This window comes from Ammospiza caudacuta, chromosome 6 (assembly GCF_027887145.1).
Source record: "Ammospiza caudacuta isolate bAmmCau1 chromosome 6, bAmmCau1.pri, whole genome shotgun sequence".
In the NCBI taxonomy this organism is placed as follows: Eukaryota; Metazoa; Chordata; class Aves; order Passeriformes; family Passerellidae; genus Ammospiza; species Ammospiza caudacuta.
Window position 1 is genome coordinate 17,955,739 of NC_080598.1, and position 20,024 is coordinate 17,975,762.

The 20,024-nt window shown below is 39.2% G+C and overlaps 1 protein-coding gene across 2 annotated transcripts; it reads right to left on the reverse strand.

The window, feature by feature from the left end:
- Nucleotides 1-261: 261 nt before the first annotated feature.
- TSG101 (tumor susceptibility 101) lies at nucleotides 262-19,886 on the reverse strand. Of its 2 annotated transcripts, none has more exons than XM_058807345.1 (10): nucleotides 19,748-19,886; nucleotides 16,352-16,436; nucleotides 13,879-13,944; nucleotides 13,132-13,295; nucleotides 11,683-11,809; nucleotides 8,893-8,959; nucleotides 7,202-7,293; nucleotides 2,357-2,559; nucleotides 1,177-1,416; nucleotides 262-585 (listed from the first exon to the last, which is right to left on the reverse strand). In XM_058807345.1, the coding sequence occupies exons 1-10, from the start codon at nucleotides 19,787-19,789 to the stop codon at nucleotides 496-498; spliced, it is 1,176 nt and encodes a 391-aa protein (XP_058663328.1). In that variant the 5' UTR covers nucleotides 19,790-19,886; the 3' UTR covers nucleotides 262-495. The 2 variants fall into 2 exon arrangements, with proteins under 2 accessions (XP_058663328.1, XP_058663327.1); XM_058807344.1 differs by having other exon boundaries at nucleotides 7,202-7,296.
- Between the last annotated feature and the right edge of the window lie 138 nt (nucleotides 19,887-20,024).

The window sequence follows — 20,024 nt, forward strand, 5'->3', positions numbered from 1 at the left end:
CATCCAGGTTTTTAAAATAAACTCCAACCTCTTCAGAGCCAGCAGGAACATGAAAAGCCTTAAGGCAAAGGCTCAGTCTTAAGCCACGCTGGTTATGGTGCTGAGTCCAAGAACCTTTTGAGTTTTCAGTTTTCACTGGTCATAATAAATGTGTTTTCTCCAGTTTGGCAGAACATCTTCTAAATCTCACAAGTGAAAGCACAGTTAAGCTGACACTGCATATTTGAAAAGAAAGCATGTCATACACAGCTCTGTAGAGGAAGAAAATATGCAACAAGTTTTATTCAGCGTTAAGTCCACCAGCACAAAGATTACAGGAGATAGAAAGTGCATTAATAAAAGCTAGTCTTTACCAAAAAGAAAATATATTATTGATTCAAAATATCTTACACTTGGATGATGTAATAACTTACTCTGGGCACCTACTGATTAAGAGAAAGATCAAGAGAACGGCTGCTTCACAAGGAAACCCAACTTCCCAGCTAGTCTGGGGATTCAGTAGAGATCACTGAGTCCAGCAGTCTTCCTTGCTTTCTGCATCAGTGCCCTCAGCTGGAACTGCTTGCGGGACAGGAGACGTACATGCTGCAGACAGAAAAACAACAGCTGGCTACTGTAAAGTTCTCACAAAAACTCAACACGGCCATACCAATGTACTCTGTGACCCAAATGGGATGTCAGCTTTTTGGAAACACTAAATTCATTATGCTACTAAATAGCATTTTCCTGGCTTAAAATGACTGGCAGATGGCTACCAAATGCAATTGCTATAGTCTATTTGTTATGATTTTTAATTATTAACTAATTCATTAAATTATAACAATAATTTTTAACTCCACGCATATTCTTATCAAAGTAATAATACACACTCCATAATGTGCAATCACACTAATGCACTTCCCATGGGGCAGAGAATGGTTCTTCTAACAGCAGATAAACAGAACTAGCAAGGTCTACCCAGAAAGGAAACAACATGACTTTGTACCTATAATGCTTTCAAAATTGGTCTTTAAATTCTGAAATCACTTTCTAAAACTTATGCTTGAATGTATAAATAGTCCTGTTCCCACAAGATCCTCTACTGTGAAGAGATCATGAACATTAGTAAGCCAAATCAAAGAGTCCAAAGTAAACACATTTAAAATGCACATTTTAAAAATATCCTGAGAAACCTACCTTTAAAAAGACATCTAAATCTATCACTCCACGTCTCAGTGCTTCCCCAAGGTAGAAAATGGTGTCTTCAATTGCATTTTCCTCTGCATATAAGTTCAGGATCTGCTTGTAAAGTGGTGCTGTAGGAATTATAACTTCATCTATGTCATTATTTTCTGACTGACTTTCCATTTTCTCTAAGGCAGAACTGAGTTCCTCATCCTTCTTTTTGAGAAGTTCAATGTTCTTGTCAACTTCAGCCTAAAAACAATTAAGATGTTTATTTCTCTTCTTGTGATACAATTGACTAGATGAAAGATTTTTAGACACACCAGTTCATTGTGTACTTCTTTGCTTATCTTTACTATGATTTTTACAGAAGAAAGAGCTATCAACCTGTAGTTTTCAGATTCTTTTAAAGAAGTAGCATCTGTTTCAGATAATGTCAATCCATTACCCATTTATAACTGTAGAGAAGGCATGCCAACACTCCAAGTATTTCAGCTGCCACATTAGGAAAAATAACCATTTAAACTAGCTAAAGGTAGTAATAGCAAAGCCAGTGTAATTATTTTCTTTAGAATGCAGGATCTCCCAGTTCTCTAGTCCAATTCATAACTTCTAATAAGTTTTAAACCACATCTGAACACTGAGCTGGTTTCACAAACTGTTCAATCCCAAAATCTTTCTCCTGAGCAGCAGTGCAAGAAGCAGATGGACTAAGCAGAAGATGTCTTAGTGAAAAAATGCAAGAATTTCTGAGCACACTGTGAGTAGGAGAGACTACAAGGAAAGGAGAAATTATACAAGGAGGCTGTGACCAAAATCAATGTTCTCTACACTAAGACACTGAATTGTTCTCCAGTACTGCTGTTACACATTATTATCAAGAAACTGAGATGCAAATATGAAATAATTTCGCACCACTAACATCTCGCACAGGAAGAATGGGGGAAAATAACACTGTTCCTCTGCTTCTGAGCAATGACATTTGTAAGACACATGCAGGACACTGCATCTCATGGTCACTGCTATTTCTGACTTGCTTCAGTCTGAGCACAAACCCCCAGCTGCAAAAGAGAGAAAGCACAATGTGCTAGAAGCTTTGTTTTATCTATAATGATTTATGATTAATTAATTCCAAGCTTCTGTTCACTCCTAGGAATACTCAGGTGGGGAGCAGAGGCTCCTCTCAGCTTACCACTTCCTGATCCAGGCGAGTCACCATCTCCTCCAGTTTCTGGTGTCCCTTTTTGAGGTCCTCCTCTGTGCGTTTGAGGGCGTTGAGCTCGGCCTGCGCGCGGTCCATCTCCTCCTTCATGCGCCACCGCAGCTTGTCGCTGACGGCCGAGATGAGGGAGGCGCGGATGGTGTCCTCGCTGATGGTGCCATCTCTGCTGGGGCCTGCACGAGCACGTTGCACAAGCTCAGCCACCATGCTGGGCTGCACTACAAAGCCAGCTGCTATAGCACGTGGCCAAGCTGCTCTATGTACTTGTCACTTCACTTTTTAGTGTCAGTGAGACATTCAAATAAGCTGCTCTCCATATTAATTTCCAGAAGCAGCAAAGAGATCACAGTGAGATAATACACACTAGGATAGACACAAGTAAATTTAAGAGTATGCATCCATTCATTCACTTCACTATTCCCACATCCACACTCTTTTTTTAATTTTAAAAATGAGGTGGCCATTTCCTATGAAGTCCATAAATGTTACTAGTCCAAGACCTTTTAAAGAAGAACAAGAGTTAAGGGCAGGATATATTCAACCACAATTAATGTAACAGCTAGCTCGACACAATGTATTTACCTACTAGAGGTATTGGTTTGGGGTTTGTTGGTTTTTTTTAGGTTTTTTTTTTTAATTGCCTAGCCTGGTAAGGAAAGTTTTAATCTAGGAAAGACAAAGGGAGAATTATAGACACTACCCATTCAGCTCAAGTAGGGATACTCCCAGGAAGGGCATGCAGCCCAGGTTCTCATGGGGAACCACCCTGACACCTGCTGGAGGGACAACACAGGCAGGAACACAATCCTGGAGATTCCTGGAAAGCACTGACAATGAATTTTTGATACAGATGCAGCCAATGAGGAAGGATGTGCTGCTGGACCTTGCAGAACAAACAAGGAACGTCTCATTGGAGATGTGAGGGTTGGGGCAGCCTTGGCTGCAGTGACCATGAGATCATGGAGTTCTGCATCCCACAAGTAGAAAGCAGGGAAGGAATAAGATTGCAACCCTGGACTTCATAAGAGCTAACTTTGGCCTCTTCACGGACCTTCTTGGAAGAATTCCATGGGAATTTACCATAGAGGGAAGAGGGATCCAAGAGAGCAGGTGAATATCCAAGGATCACTTCCTCCAGGCTCAAGAACAGGGGCATCACATCCCTAAGGGCAAGTGAGCAGAAGGGGCAGGAGACCTGAACAAGCTTTTGAAAATCAGCCTTTCAAGGATCATTTCAAGAGTCTGTCACTAACACACTTTTAAATAGAGAGGCAAGTACTTTGTGTCTGTCACAACAAGTGCAATATGTCTCCAGACCAGGAAACTCAGAGTGCTCTAGCAAATGTGAAGTGGCTACTGGTGATATTTATCACAAACCACTTCAATTATTCTGTGGGAAGAACTGTAGGGTCAGTTTCCCCAGGTTTGTGCCTCACACCTTCTAGATCAGTGAAATTTCAACTGCACTGTAACAACACAGCAAGAGTTACAGCAGCTTTTGTGCCCAAACTTCACAACTGCTATGAATGAAACACAGAGAGATTTGAAACACTATAACTGCAAAGAAAATAAACAAGAAGAATTTTTACCAGAGTATCTTTTTATCCAGAGACACAGCTATCAAAACCCTGAAGTTGTTACATTATGCACATCACATTTTCCAGTGCCCTAGATTTCAAAAAACAACAAAATAAAAAAACACTCATCACTGCTCACGTGATTCTTGTATAATTGAATACTTTTTTTAAACTTCTGCCATCAGAATAATACTGCATAAACTGTATCTCTTCCCTATGTTTTTTACTCAGTTCCTGTCCACAAAACCTACACCAAGCCACATAGATGGGAAAATAAAGTTGTGCAAATGAATGACAGGAACTACAGGAAGAAGCAGATCATGCTTACTAATGCACCAAAGCCTTCTAAAATACAGAACACATAAATTTTGACCATTACTAATGTGAGCACTTTGTATACATGTAAGTTGCACCAGAATATGTGTACTTTTAAAAAAAAGATAAGCTAATTACCACTGAAAAAATAAAGAGATTGAATATTACACAACTGGTGCAAAGAAAGCCTTAAGAAAATATAAATGTCCCATCACTTCATCTGATCTACAGTTGTGGCCTAAAAAAAATCACCCTGTTGTCAGTCAACAAGACAATTTGCAAAACTTGTTAACTTTTAGAGTCAGCAACAGAAGTTGCCAAATAGCACCCTATACACAAACCCAGGAATCCATCATTGCTGCTTCTTATGAAAAAGAGAAAAGAACAAGAGCACTGTCTACACTGAGAAGTAAAACTTAAACCAAGTCAGTCAAACAATTTAGGACAGACTTTATTCACTGTATAGGACTTCCTGATTAAGGCAAGGCCTGATTTCCCTTCAAAAACAGCATTAGCATGATTTTAGTTACTGTTTACATAATGAATTATACTCTAACACAAAGTCAGAATCAGCCAGAACCAGTATCAGTAAAACTTCTGCTTACTTTCTTTCCCCTTGACATCCCTCACTCTGGGAGTTTTTATGCAAGGCTCACTTTAACAGTAAAGTGAGGACAGAGGAAAAAAAAATAAAATCACAATACACGTAACACAATGAAAGTTCCCACACAAATGCCACAGTTCCCAGGTATGGTAGAGGTCTTTGAACATAAAAAGCATCATTTTAATACAGCTCAATCAATGTATCTTCTTACAGAGCATGAACCCATAGCATGTTCTGTCACTTCCATAATTAGCCCAGCTTGGAGAAGATTTCATGGCACATGGTCTTTAAATCAACAGAACTCTGAAACCTTTAACCTTTACTAGGCAGAGTCTGGTTTCAGAAGTGACCTTACAGAATCATCAAACCAGTAACTGCAGCAGAAAAGTAATTAATGGCAGATGACTGAACAGAGAGAAAAAGCCTAAAGGACTATTTAAAAACCAGTGATGGTGAAAAACTTGAGCTACTTTGCATGAACATTTTCATTCAATTCAAACTAGGTTTGAACTAGGTTCACTATAGGAAACACCACCACCCACACAAAACTTTGAAGCTGTAACAACTGATATGCTCCTAAATAAACCATCACAATAAACCACAGCCAAACAAACAAACTGTACAGAAAAGAAACTTTTTCAGTTCAAAAGAAAAAACCCATACTGGACTGTAAAAAAACACCCAACAAAATAAACACAACAAAACCACCTCACAACATTTTAAGTGTAGTGGATGATCAAAGAGATGTGTTTGCACTTCATCTGGCACAAGAGATAAGCCATGTAAACCAGGTGCAGGGCTTTTACCTAGCTGCAGCAAATGAGTCAGGGTAATGTTAAATTGTCACTATGAAACCTGGCATTACAACTTGGTACCACACAGGATCTAACTCAGGACTGGAAGAGTCTTCCATCTTTGCCAGATACTGCATACTATTCATCTCCAGTGGGGTTGAAAAGGAAGGGAAGAAATTAAATAGAGTATTTCTATTTTAAATTGACACTCTGCTACATAAAGGCAAAACTGGATTTGTTTGAGAACAACGCTGCAGAAAGCCAAGTTTGCCTAGAAAGGCTATCGGCTCCCTACAGGAGAGCCAGTGGAGACCATAAATTCTCCAGGACACAGGTGCAGCCCCACAACACCAAGCACAGTCTGAGAGACTTGAGGGGGACAGCAGCTTCCTGGCACTGTGCATGGCAGACTCACATCACCTCAGAGGGGACCACTGAAGCAGCCAAGAACTTTCAGAAGATACCTTCTTAATTGAAAAGGCTGAAAGAACTTGGACACAAAGGACAGGATCAGGCACAAGAAAAATACAACATACAACTTACTGCTGCTTTCAAACTCTGTAGTAACAGAACTCCTCAGATATTTTAGTAAGAGTAAAGTAGAAGCATCTCTCTTCCCTTGCCTTGTCCCCATGTGTGTGAAGAAAAACCACAAAATACACACAGTTCTGGAAAGAAAAGACATTCTATGACTCTAACCCAGGCCACTCCATAAATAACTGAGTTCACACATTAGATGAAGAATTATGGATGCATTTCTAAATTACAGGGCTCAAGAGTCTACAATGGATTGCTAATGAACAGCATCACAAAAGAATCTACACCCTCACCATGTAACTATGCCAAAGGGAGTATCAGCCAGCTGGAAAGTTACTGCACCAGCTTCCCACTAAACTGGGTGACATCTATCACTGGTTCCCAGCCTTCTACACATACACTGACAGTGACAGGGTGGAAAGCAAGGGCCACAGAGCAGCAGACTGGGAAAAGACACAGGTCAACAGCCTAAATGCTGATGCTGAAGGGAACAAAGGAGCAAGTGACAAGTAGAGATCAGCAAGAAGCAACAGGGAAGAGGCCGGAGAAGAAACTCACTAAAAACAAAGCTCATTCCAAACTGCTACTTTAGGAAGTTACTATTTAGGGAGGAAAGAAAGTATAAATAGAGTCCCTTAGATGCTTAAATGATGATAAAGGTATTTTTCTAAACCATGAACAGAGCAAGGCAGACAATCAAAAGTCACCTACAGTTAAAGGGTGAGGAAAATCCCACGTAGTTACATGCAGTGCTCTTCAAAATATTCAGAAAGCACACACAATGCATTGCAAAAGCCCAGAAATTTATCAAATTCCTGACTGAAGGTGAATAAAATGTATTTTTTTCTTCATTTGAGTAAATTTTAATTAAAGATCAATGCTTTGGAACTTCAGAGTAAGAACAACACTTTTTTTTGCATTTTATTTCTTTACATATGAGTTGTAGAGAGAAGCTTTACTTCACAGAAACCCTTTCCAAGGTACTCACCAACAGTGGTGACAGGAGGCTGAGAAGGGTAGTACTGCACACTAGTGGTTGCTGGGAAGGGAACACCACCTGGGTAAGGATAGTTTGGGAAGCTGCTTTGACAAAGAAAGATATGCTAATGTTATGCAACTGTTAGTAAAATATCATCCACCTAGATTATCTTTATTGCCACCATGTTAAACAGTCATTTGCATAATAAAAATGTTAAAATTGCAGGCCTTTTTCCTGTTCACATTAACATCTTACACAACTGGTATTTCTGGTATTAAGGTACCATTTTATCTGAAATCCTATCTAGTTATTGCCTGGTCAACATTTGGATAACAAATTCTCCTGAATCTCCTTGTTTTGCTATATGAAATGCCACAAGCATCCAAAACAAATTATTCTAGCTACAAACTCCCACAAAACAATTAAAAATTAATAGTTTTTAATATAAAAACAGTTAAGAAGATGACTGATGAACTGCTTTATGTAAACCTAAAAATGCTGTACAAAATATGGTTGCAAGGTGAAACCTACTCCTCCAGAAATCCTCAGTCCTGCTCTGATGGATAAAGAAAGCGAAAGTATTCATTTGCTCACTGAAATAATAATGAGATGACATGTGACAGTCTACAACACCTTTCTAAAATACATTTGCTGTCAACTAAAACAAGGACAAGTTAGTCAGTACTAGACTGACAAACACCTGGATTCAGCAGAGTATTAACTACAGTAATAATTAAACAAAGTGGCCCCAAACCCCCTGCAAAATATAAAATAATGCTCTGTTTCTCTTCAGGCAACTGCAAATTTAACAGTTCTTGAAACATTCCCATTAATTAATAGATTATATATTTTGAAAACAGTTCTTCTATTACTTTTGTACAACCATTAAGAGTGCTTTAAACAAACATATTCAGGAAGAAAAACCATGCTGTAAGAACTTAAAAAAATCCTAACTTTTCTCCTCTTAAAACATAACACTTCCCACCTCCCAATCCTCAGAGGTTTTTACATTTTAAATATCTTTTTAAAATAAAAATGTTCCATATTACACCAAAATCTCATATGCTCCTACCACAAAATCAGGACATAAGGATATTACCAATAAAAACAATCAATTATGATGTAAAAAATATAAGTACACACTAGGAGGCAGTAGTCAACATCTCACTATTTACTAACACAGATCTGCAAGTCTTCTGGAAATGTTTTATTCCTAACTATTATATAGAAAGAAATCCTGGTTAATTTTAATAAAAAGCTTTTGATGTAACTTTGTGTTCTTCAAATTCCCTTAGATTATTCAAAGTCCACAATAATGCTGGAGTCAAGGTTTGTATTAACTCAGCAAAGTTTTGTTCAATTTTTGGGATGCTAATAAAATCCTGACTTTTAGGGGTACATTTCTTTCTATGTCATGTAAAATATAAATATATAAAAATATATGAGTGAAAAAAATAAATACTGGGAGTTAGGTAATTTCAAAATCTATTTATAACACTCATTATTTTTTTATTTGAAGCAATTAAGAAAGCTAGACCTTCCCCCAATTTTGGCTACTGACAAGAATTCAGCTTTCACTTTTAACAAACCCTGCTAACATGAATACATAAGATACACCATAAGAAAATACAATTATGATTAGACTCTATTCAGTGAAATTCTCTATCAGGAAAATGATGACAGTTTAAAGGGGCTCTTACCTTGGGTTTGGAGTGCTTGATGTTGGATAGGGAGAAATTCCACCTGGAATTCCTGGCACATAGGAAGCTAAATAAAACAAGAATTTTGTGCATTTTTACATTTCAGAAGTTAAAACCCTCAATGTAAAGAAGTTCTTCCTCATATATAAAAATAATCCTATTGTTATATGGATTTTTTTCTTAATCATTACTTTAAACTAACTACTGCATGGACAAAAGTAGGTATTGATTTAAAAATGCATGACAAATGGGTGTACCAAGAAAAAAAAAAGAAACTGCAGCTAGGGTACTGTCGTGGGTTGACAGCCTTTATCCCAGTATCGTGTGTTGTGTCTGGCAGCTGTGCCTTTTCTCTCTTCCCCCCCCCCGGCCGTCTTGCTGCGGCGGGGCAGGGAAGAGAGGGGGGAGTGTGTGACCAGGCCTTTTTGCTTTTGGGCTTTTTGGCTGCTTGGCTTGGCTAGCCGCTTTGCTTGCTTGCTTTCTGCTTTTTGCGCTGTTTTTTTTCCTTTTCTTTTGCTCCCTCTTTCTTACCCTTCCCTGAAGATACTGGACTGGCTCCGGACCAGACCTGAGACGTCCAGGACACCTGGAGCTTGCAACAGAAGCTTGACACCCTCACAACACAGTCTGTTTTCTTTTCTTTTCTTGTGTTGGGGAGTGTTCTTTTGTTACTTGTAAATAAATAGGTTTTGTTTTCCACTTTGCTCCTCCGAGAAATTCCTTCCCGAACCCGGTATTGGGGGAGGGGTGGTTGGAGGTTTGTTTTGTTTTGGGGGGCTCCCTTTTGGAGATTTCCCCTAATTTGTCCTAAACCAGGACAGGTACTCAGAAAAAACCCCTAAAACATGGTATTTAAGATGACCCACCTGAAGAGCTGTCTCCACTTTTTATGTAATAGCTGAAAAAATAATTTAACCTTTCTAGCCAATGATGCCTTCCTACTAAATAACAAGTGCATAATTTAAGTACCTTCAGAGTAGTTGATTAGCTGTTTCATGATCCAACCATGTCCTTATTTAGTAATTTCTGCTATTTAGAAGTTGTATTTAAAAATTTGTTATCAGCACATATAAATGTCTAAATAGTCTTAGCTTTAAATGTCTAAATAGTCTTAGCTTAAGATTTTTCTTGAGAAGCTGACAAAATTATGTTTTGGACATACTTATCCCACATTTCTAGCAATTTTAGGAATATTTCATCAAATAACTTTTTTTTTTAAAGAGCAATTAAGAGTGGAGCTATTTCCACTCTTCAATGCTTTCAAATAATTAAAATTTCTGTCAAAGGACTTTATTTCTTCTTAAACAATGTATCTGTAATGACAAGAAACCCAAACCCTATATATGTCTGTAAAATAAAGTCTGACTACACTAGTAAAACTAAGTAGCTATTAATAATTTCAAAACCCCGAAGCATTTTCACTAGAGCTACTTCAGCTATGAACTAATTCATAGTAATTCAGCTCAATTCAGTTGAAAATAGGAATTCAAAGCACTTCAGCTCTGAGTGACTACAACAGCAATCAAGTGTGGTTCATTGCAGGTTTGTCCTTCAGGCAAAGTCCCTGCTCAAACTACACTTATACTGACCCCCAGTGTTCCTGGAAAATCAGGACAATCCAGTCCTCTGGTGCTCTCACAAACAGCCACAGACAAGCTGAGAAGTCCCAAACACCTGCCTTTAGTCAATTATTCCTAATGGCCCCATTTATGTTTGCCACCCATTTTCTCACAGGTCCAGAGCCTAAAACCTTGCTGAAAATGGGTTCCGCTGGAAATGGCAATGAGTAGCACTTCAGCTTTTCAAATGTAACACTGTGCTCAAGTAAATGCCATATTTCAATAGAAAATTGACACAGCCTTAAAAATCTGGCAAAAATACATAACCCCAAATACAGCTACTGGACCATTAAATTCATGTAGAACTGCTATAACCTTATTAAACAAACAATCTCCAGCTAAACTGCTCCCCCTTCCCTACTGTCCCAGTCTTTGACTTTAGGTCTATGCTAATATTTTTTTGGCTTTTTCCCACCTAATACAGAGTCTCCTCCTGGAAGAATTTCTAAGATTTTCTGTTTCCCACTACTTCTTTTTCCTCCACCTGCCTATCCCCAGTCTTTAAAATAAGATGCCTCCAGAGGATTAAATAAATAAATTATTTAAAAAGTCTTGAGGATTTTTGCAAGAAAATAAGAATGGGTACCAAGTCAGAACACAAACTTAATAGAGAACAAAGAACAATAAAATCACAAGGCAGGTTTTTTTTTTTTAATATTCAGCCAGCAATTTGGAAAAAAAAGAGAAAAACGAACCACTAAACAGGAGTGTGGGTATATGAAACAAGCTGTGGGCATGCTTGTGCTTATGAAATCAATGGTTGCAGGATACTTAAAAGATGGGCTTGTATTATTAGAATGAAAATAATTGAGATACAAAGCTATCTGAATAATCACTTTGTAAGTCTATCTTGGAATGTTGACAGGACACTGGTTGTTTTGAGGGTGCTCTGGTTTTGCCTGGGTTTTGCCGTTTTGTTATACAAACTTGATTTCTCCTCTCCAAAACCCAAAGGCTCACATGAATTCTTAGACTCACAGAACCTTTTTAGTTGAAAAAGACCTTTAAGATCATTGAGTCCAACAAGGTAAAGTGAAGTAAATTCACAGCCCAGATGAATTCATTAGTCAGCAATATAAAAAGTAAAATGCATTATTTGTGGGCTAACTGCAGGGCAACAATCCCTTTGAAATATGATTATTTGCAGAAATCAGCAGTGATGAGCACTTACTGGTTGGTGGGCCTGTTGCCTGGTAAGGGGGGTAGCTGGAGGAAGCAGTAGGACGAGAAAACACTGGAGGTTCCTCTCCAAACACAACAATCATGACCTGGATCAGCTCCAACAAGTCTGACTGGGGCTGGGAGGGAAAGCAAATCACAAGTTGTTCATTTTGCTAACAGAGTTTAACTGACTGTAGCAATAATAGGATGCCATTCCATCAGCTCTTCAAAGCATTCCTTTTATTTGTGGGTTTAAATGTTCTTAAAATGTGTCTCTCTCATGTGTATACATATGTGCATAATTAACTTCCTTTCTGGATTCTATTAGACATACCAAACCCAGTCAGCTTGACTCAAAACCATACAGCAAAACACACCCAGAAAAAATGGGTAATACATGGCTCCATATCAACTGCAGGTCAATAAATGACTGGGTATAAATATAATAATATTTTAAAAAATTAAATCCACCACCCAACATGAAAAATATACAGATCCCTAAGTTTTTTAGACATTTCAATTTCACAGATCACAGCTTTTGCTCTGATTCAGAAAGTCTCAACAGAAAAAATATCCTAACCCATTAAGGAGTGGCACAACCCTCCTTGAAATACAGTTAAACCAGGCCTCTCTGTTTATAATTACTTAAAATACGCATGATTTCATTTTGCCAAAATGAGAACAAGCAACATGAATGCAGCACCAGATTAAATACCCCAATTCAGAGTTTACTTAGCTCTATAACCCACTTACTTATTTTTACCAACCTCTCAAACTGAAAGAATTCTGTATCAGCTGTACCTTAGATGATTCCCTTGCTCTGTGCAACACCTGATCTGGGCAGTCTTTTTCCACTAATACTGTGCAAGCACTGAACTACCACACACCCAGCCTGAGTAAATGCATTCCTGTTAATCACTTTTTACAGAACCATGCATCTTGTATCATTTTTCTAATCTTGTCAACACAGTTTAGCTTCTTTACAAGTCCATGTTTTGGCCAAAACTTCTGTGAGGCCTGCACTGCTCAATGCCTCTATTTACTGGTAAAGCAAATACATCCATATACATGAGGCTCCAGGAATGTCAGCATAAAGAAGCCCAAGAACTTGTAAAAGTCCATTTTAGTCACAGATTTAAGTAAATTTATAATTTCCCTACTGTAAATATTCTTATCTCACAAATCTTCACATCACTCTCTTGCCAGGGGAGAGGACACCTTGTGCTGCACTGTTTAATCAGACAAGTAGTAACAGAAAATACAATTAATTTCATTAAATAACCAGAACACAGAATGCAACATCCTGAACTTTAAGACATTCCAAAAAACATACAGTTGATTTTATTTTAAAAATGGTTTAACATCTCTAACAAAGACTATGGTTTTTATTAAAAATGATACAACTTTCTTGAGGAATGCAGAATGAGCAGTTTGAGAACTCCAAGTTCCCTATACTTACATATTTCCACTCATGCAGGTAGGGAAGGTATATCTTTCCATTTGCATCAACATGCTTCCCAGTTTTTATTGTCATAGAGCTAGTGGGTTTAACAAAACAAATTGGGGGGTTGAAAGGGTAGGTGTCCAGCAGCCACAAGCAAATTGGGATATTATATGTGTTACCTAGAAAAGACATTTTGAAAGATTTTAGAAGTTGTCTCAATTCTTCAACTGTCCTCCTGTATTCAGATTCATAAAAAACTCCTAAACCCAGTAAATTCAACTTTTAACAAAGCTAGAAGCCAGAGCCAAAATTTACTAATAACATTCAGTGAATAGGTAACACTATGGCCACAAACTCAACATCTTTCAGAACAATTTAACCTTGATTTACAATCACCACTAATGCACAATCTCATTTATTCTATAATGCTACATTATAAGGCTCTAATTTGAATTATCATTAGCTGCAGCAATAAATGGTTTGCAACCCTCAATTCAACTGACAAGCCTGAAAAACTGTGCAATCCTGAAAGAAAAAAGATGCTACAAAGCTGTATATGACTGAAGAAGCAGTGCTCAGCATTCAAATGTTATCCTGCAGCAAAACCAGAGAACAATTTCTTTAAAATATTTTACTTTGGACAAGCAAAGGATTTCAAGAAAAGAGTGATCACTAAGGTAGTGAAGTTGAAAGGATAAATCCAAGTTTTTCAGGCAATTTGGGAAAACAATGGGGATGATGACCATTATAATACATGCATACCTCTGTAAGGCACAGGAATGGTTCCACTGAGGCTCATCAACTCCCTGGATGAACCATCATTAAAAACTGAAAGAGAACAAACAATATTTTTAAACAAACATATTGGTTATGTTAATCTCAGTTCAGGTTATTCCCCATCTATTACTGGCATAAATTTTCACAAGTTACACATATAAACTCAGCCTGAAAGGTTCAGCTCTTGCACATTTATGGATTAGCAGATGACTGTCCACAGTCCGGTAACTCCTTATGAATGACACACTTCTGAGAAATGAATGATTAACCATTCATTTCTCTGCTCTACAAATAAAACTGTTTCCTCATTCAGTGACCAAATAAAATGATGGAACCTTGCAAACTGCAAGTAATGCAAATTGCTGCAAAGATAACCTGAACTCAAACTTGATTTAAAAAAACAACTGTCATCTGAGGTTTATAAAAGAATTTCCTATGCCTTCTTCAAAAAAATAGGTCAGCAAGAATACTGAAAATTCCTGGGCCACAGGCATTTGTTACCAAATCAGTAAAGGTAATTTAACCAAACAGTAACACACTGAAGAGGAAGAAAAAGTGCTTGACTCTGACAAATATTAGTCACAAACTGCACAAGAACTCTGACCTAAATTTACTGAGTTGCTGTATTTAGTTTCCTCATACTTTTAATCCAATACATTATTCTTGGCTGAATGAATCAGCTTCTGTTGAGGAAGCTTTTATCTTCTTAATTCCAACTGAAAGTTTCTAGCCATAATTCAAATGTTGGTTACTGTGCATAGTTATTGTGGTGCTGATGTTCTGCAAAGGCAGGTAGAACATGTTGGGATGTCAATGGGGATATGTACTTCATTAATAATATGAACTTGAAAACTGTCTCCTCAGCAATGTAATTGTCAGATTATGCTCTTCTCTAACTTGGAGATGGGGCAACTGAGAGGCATTTTAAAATATTTCATTCCATTTTTAGTCTCATGAGAAGGGTGAGACAATACAGATTGTCTCTGTAATCTACAGATTGTAACAGATGTTATAATTTACACCATCACAACTAGAAGTGAACTATTTCCTAATTACAATACACTATAAGTGTTTCTCGGCCTATCAGCTTTTGCTACACCATGCTGTAAATGTCTTAAAGCCAATCATCTAAAATTACCCCTCCTGGGTCCTACTATAATGTATCTTTCATAGTTCTGTTTCTCCGAAGTCTTATTTGCAAGGCCATCCTTTGAAATTTGTTTCTAGTTCCATGCATTTCTAAGCCAGCAGTTTTTATCTCAAGGTTTGCATAAAGGTGCATCCTATGTGAGCCTTCTGTCAGGCTTTGAGAATTCTCTACAAATCCATTTCCCACATTTCCCCCTCTCTCTTGAATGGAAAAACGTTTTTGATGGCTTTGTTCATTGTTTGTCATGTACAGTAAAGTACACAGGAATTCTCTACAAATCCTTTTCCCACATGTAATCACTTTCTTGCAGCTGATGTCACTGCTACAAATAATATTGATTATCTGTAAGTGATTCTGTGCTTAGCCTCTTCCAGGCAGCTTAAAGAGCATTAGAGAACACAAATGGCTACAGCTCAAGGGTATCTGGAACTGTGATCACCATCTTATGCAAACTTGTGCAGCTATTCCAGCCACAGTCCTTTCACTCCTGCTTTGTTTCTTCAGTCACTGCATGAATTTTTATTTCTGTGACAGCTGCTGGCTTGCAGCTACTCAAGTTAATCCACCTTTTACCTGTCCATGTCCCTTCTTAATATTTCTCAATCCAGATACACAACTTAAAAAGCAGAAGACTTGAAAATTTCTGATGATGTATTAGTAATATAAATTAGATCACAGAGGAATCCCACAAGTAGCAGTTAAAAAAAGGTGACCATAAGAAGGCTGACCTCAGCACCTACACTGGCTCACTGTATGCTGTGAAACCCTAGTATCATCTTCCTTTAACACACTTCAACTTTAATGAACCTAGATACTTTAAAACAGCTAACAGTGATTATCATTGATAATTTACATTCTAAAATTCTCATGCCAATTTTCTGTGTACTTGACTCTGTTTTCCTCATACTCTTAAGGACTACCACAATGATTTTAAATGAAGCATTTCTTCATTGATTTACAGTTCTTCCTACACAGAATTTTAAGAATGTCTTTATATGGCAGCAAAGCTGAATTTGTAAGATATCAGCAATCTCAGGACACCAACTGATGACATCAGTGAGTGATTAACTAAAAGTTAAGCTGTGAAAAACGTGACACTTCTTGGCACATTAGACTGTTATTTTCTAAAGTAACTTTATTATATTACTGAGTCTGTGTTTCTAAAGAAGTGTTGATGTCAGAGACAAAAAAGAGAAACTCAAGTTATGTTTTCTGGTGTTAATTTTCTTTCCTCCCCTACAAAAACTACCAAAGACATCTAACACATCAACAATTCACCAACAGAAATTTTCTCATGCACAGACTAACCATATGAATCCATGACAGGTTTGAGGTCCTTGTACTGAATAATAACACTGGTTGTCTCCTGTATGGTTAGGTCTCTATACTTGTACTGGAAAACAAAAGAGAAAGAAATTACTTCAGAAGTTAATTTTTAGTATAATTTAATTAAATTTTTTATTTTACCCAACAGACAGCATTTATGAGAGCTTACACCTATACCTGGACATTCTTCTCCACTCTTAGTTTGGAATAATAATTTATTTGTCCATATTACTTAAATGACCATTGCCTATATAACTCATTGAACTTTAACAAGATGTTAAGTCTTAACAAGGATGTAAGCATCAACTGATTTGGGAAAGAGCTATTGCATTTTTTTTCATGTTCTACCACAACCAAGTGTATCTGAGAAATATGAATGAATCTTAAAAAAAAAAGTCATCTCCAAACAAATATGGTGATGTTTTGAACAGCTGTCTAGGATATGAACCACACAGATCTATTTCATAGCACTTTTCAAAGCAACACCATATTTATCAATCACTGATTAGCATTTACATGTATTTTGTCAGCTAGAAAGCAGACATATCAAGGCACAATATTACCAGCAATCATACTGGTTTTACCCCTGTCCTTTTATCAGGAGCAGGGAGTAACAGCACAGATACCCTACAGAATATACAGATACCCCACTACAGAATTCATCAGCCTCAGAGCCATAATCCACAGACAGCAAAGAGGCTCCTGGGCAACACAGAGTTGGTTCACCACACAGTGCAGCCCTTTAGCCTTGTTGTCATTTCTCTTAATAATTATGATTAAAAAGCCAGCAATGTGGTCCTTTGACATTTTTTCATTCTAATACAATTTTAAAAAACTGCAATCTTCAGATGTTATAAGGAACACAGCCAGCCTGTGGTAGGAAGACAAAGGGCCCAGCACAATGAAATGTCCGACATCCAAAGCACGCAAATGTTAACATCTGAACAAATTCATTCAGACATCATCTAACAGCAAACTGTGGTGCCACAGCTAAAGGTCACCTTGGCCCTGACAAACACTCATGAGTTGTGAAGCTTAGACAGTACTCTTCTTCCTGTCACCTCCAGAGACGGAGAAGGACGCTCCTCTGGGGCATGACAACTTGGATTTACTGAGCAGAGATGAACCCACCGTGCCACTTCCATGATGCCACCTCAGCCCAGAGGAAGCACCAGCACCTCGGGTGATGCTGTGACTGCTCTCCCTCAAAGGACCAAGGACAAAACAGCTACATGGTCTGTCTGCAAAGTGCTGCTGTGTGGGACAGAAAGCAACCCCTCCAGCAGGGATTCCTGTGGAGGTCAATCAGCCCCTGGATGCTGTTTTGGTGGGAGGGCTGCAGCAAAGCATCTCAGCCTCCTTTGTAAAACTGGTGCAGGACTGGGGTGTGCAGCAGGACTTGTTGACAGAGCAACAACTTGGTTAATATTTGAATACATTCCTCCCTCCCTGCCCAGCACCTGGCAGAAGCAGGAACAGGCATTGCCTGGACATGGAGGAATTTTCATGTACACCAGCCAGAGACTGGCAGCACATACCCACACCACTGCAGGTGTCACTACAGGACAAATGACAGCTGGTTACCAGCTACTTTCAAAAGGCAGGGTCTTCTCAGAGGAACAAACCTTATGGTCCAGGATAGAGCCTCAACAAGACTGGCATAATCACTATTAAAAAGAGAGCAGGATTCTGCTAACAGAAGCTCCAAAAAAAGCACAAAGATCATAGAATGGTTTGGGTTGGAAGCAATCTCGTAGATGATCTTGTTCCCAGCCCCAGGCAGGGAACCTTCCACTACCTCAGGCTGCTCAGAGCCCCTTCCAGCCTGGCCTTGGACAGTGCCAGGGATGGGGCATCCACAGCTTCTTCAGGCAGCCTGTGCCTCTGCCTTGCCACCCTGACAGTACAGAAGTAAGCAGAGTCAGGCTCTACTTCCACAAGAATCTCAGTCAGTTGAGTCAAGAACTGATAAAACAATGCCTGCCTGCTCAGCAGGCACTTTGTGAATCTGGTACACAATGGGGCTGATGAACCACAAGTTTGGTTATTGGGGGTGCTTTCAAAAATTAGGCACAACACTCGAACATTAAGCAAGCATTTTCATATCGCTATTAAAACAAAAGAAAGATAATACTCTTACAAATTGTTTTTACACTGAGTGATGATTACTTAGTAGAGGGACAGTTGTATGATTCCAGCTACTGCCGCAAGTAGCAGTAACATTAAATGTTCATTTCAGCTGCTAATTTCTGTACTTAGATTGATTTCCAATAAATGTCAAAATCTCTTTGGAAAATATAAGATCCTAGTGATTCCTACAAAGGTAACTAAAACTGATTAATTTGAATTCCTAATTTCTAGACTCCTTTTTCCTCCTCCATTCTCAGATTGCAAATGCATTCCCCTCATTTTACATACCACAAAACAGATCACAGAAAGATGAAGCTTCATAAGATCTGACAGCAGGTAAATACCTCAAGTTAAATTAAGTGCTTAGGTTCCCCCAAACTAAGATCAAGCTTTTGTCATCTCATACACTGAACTAACCAATATGTGAAATATTACTAAACTTCCCTCTCTAGAACAGAAAGTGCAACTATTTTTAAAGAACAAATATAATGAAATAGCATCTTCATTTTTCATCACTTACAGGAAGTCAGACAGGAGTATAAACTTAACAAATGTGGGGGAACAAGGACAATGGACCACCTTAAATTCTATTTCTTCTATGGCATCGCAGTAATTAACTTAGCAAAGACAGGTGCATACAAATACACACATGATCTCATTTGCTGACACTGACTGGGTAATCAACACTCATTTTCAAGCTGATAAAAAAAAATCTGCTTATGACTCCATGCAGGAGAATGTGCCTTTGGTTTTGATCGGATTCTCAACTATTGCACTTCATTTCAAAACGCTACACGTATGATTAAATAGTGCCAAAACAAAAATTTCAAAATCCCCCCAACAAAGCCGTAACTGCCGCTAAGTGCCATCCTTAGTGGTTTTCATTCCCAGCTGCTGGACAAAGGGCAGCTTTCAGTGAGGAGTGGCACGCGTGGCTCTGCATGATTCAGTGGTTAATGATCTGCCTTCCATGAGATTTTCCCGTTTCCTTACACAGGGGCGATAACCAAACGCACCCCACCGGGTCAGTGACGCAGAGCTCGCCTTGCCCGTCCTGTGGCCGGGGAGCTCAAGCGCCGTGTGCGCCCCACGGGTGCCCGGCACGGTCCCAGCCCAGCCCCGCGGCCGGGCACGACCATTTTAGGCTCTCTGCGCCGTTCCTCCCTTCCCGACCCAACTCCCCGGAGCCTGCGGGCGCTGGGCCCCGCTGCCGCCCGCGGGCCGAGCCCGGCCGGGCCGCGGCCGTACCTTGGTGAGCATCTTCTTGAGCTGGCTCTCGGACACGGCCATGGCGGCCGCCCCTCGCTGCCGCTGTCGGTGCCGCCGCTCCCGGTGCCGCCGGCCCGGCCCTACATAAACACAGGAAGCGGCCGCGCGCCCGCTTCCGGCGGCGGCGCCGCTGCCGCGCGTCACGGGGCGGGCACCGAGCGGGGCCGGGGCGGCGCCGAGCGCGCCTTTGGCATTATCAAAGAATGCGACACGAACGCGACATCGGATGAATGACAAAACACGCCTCTAAGAGCTG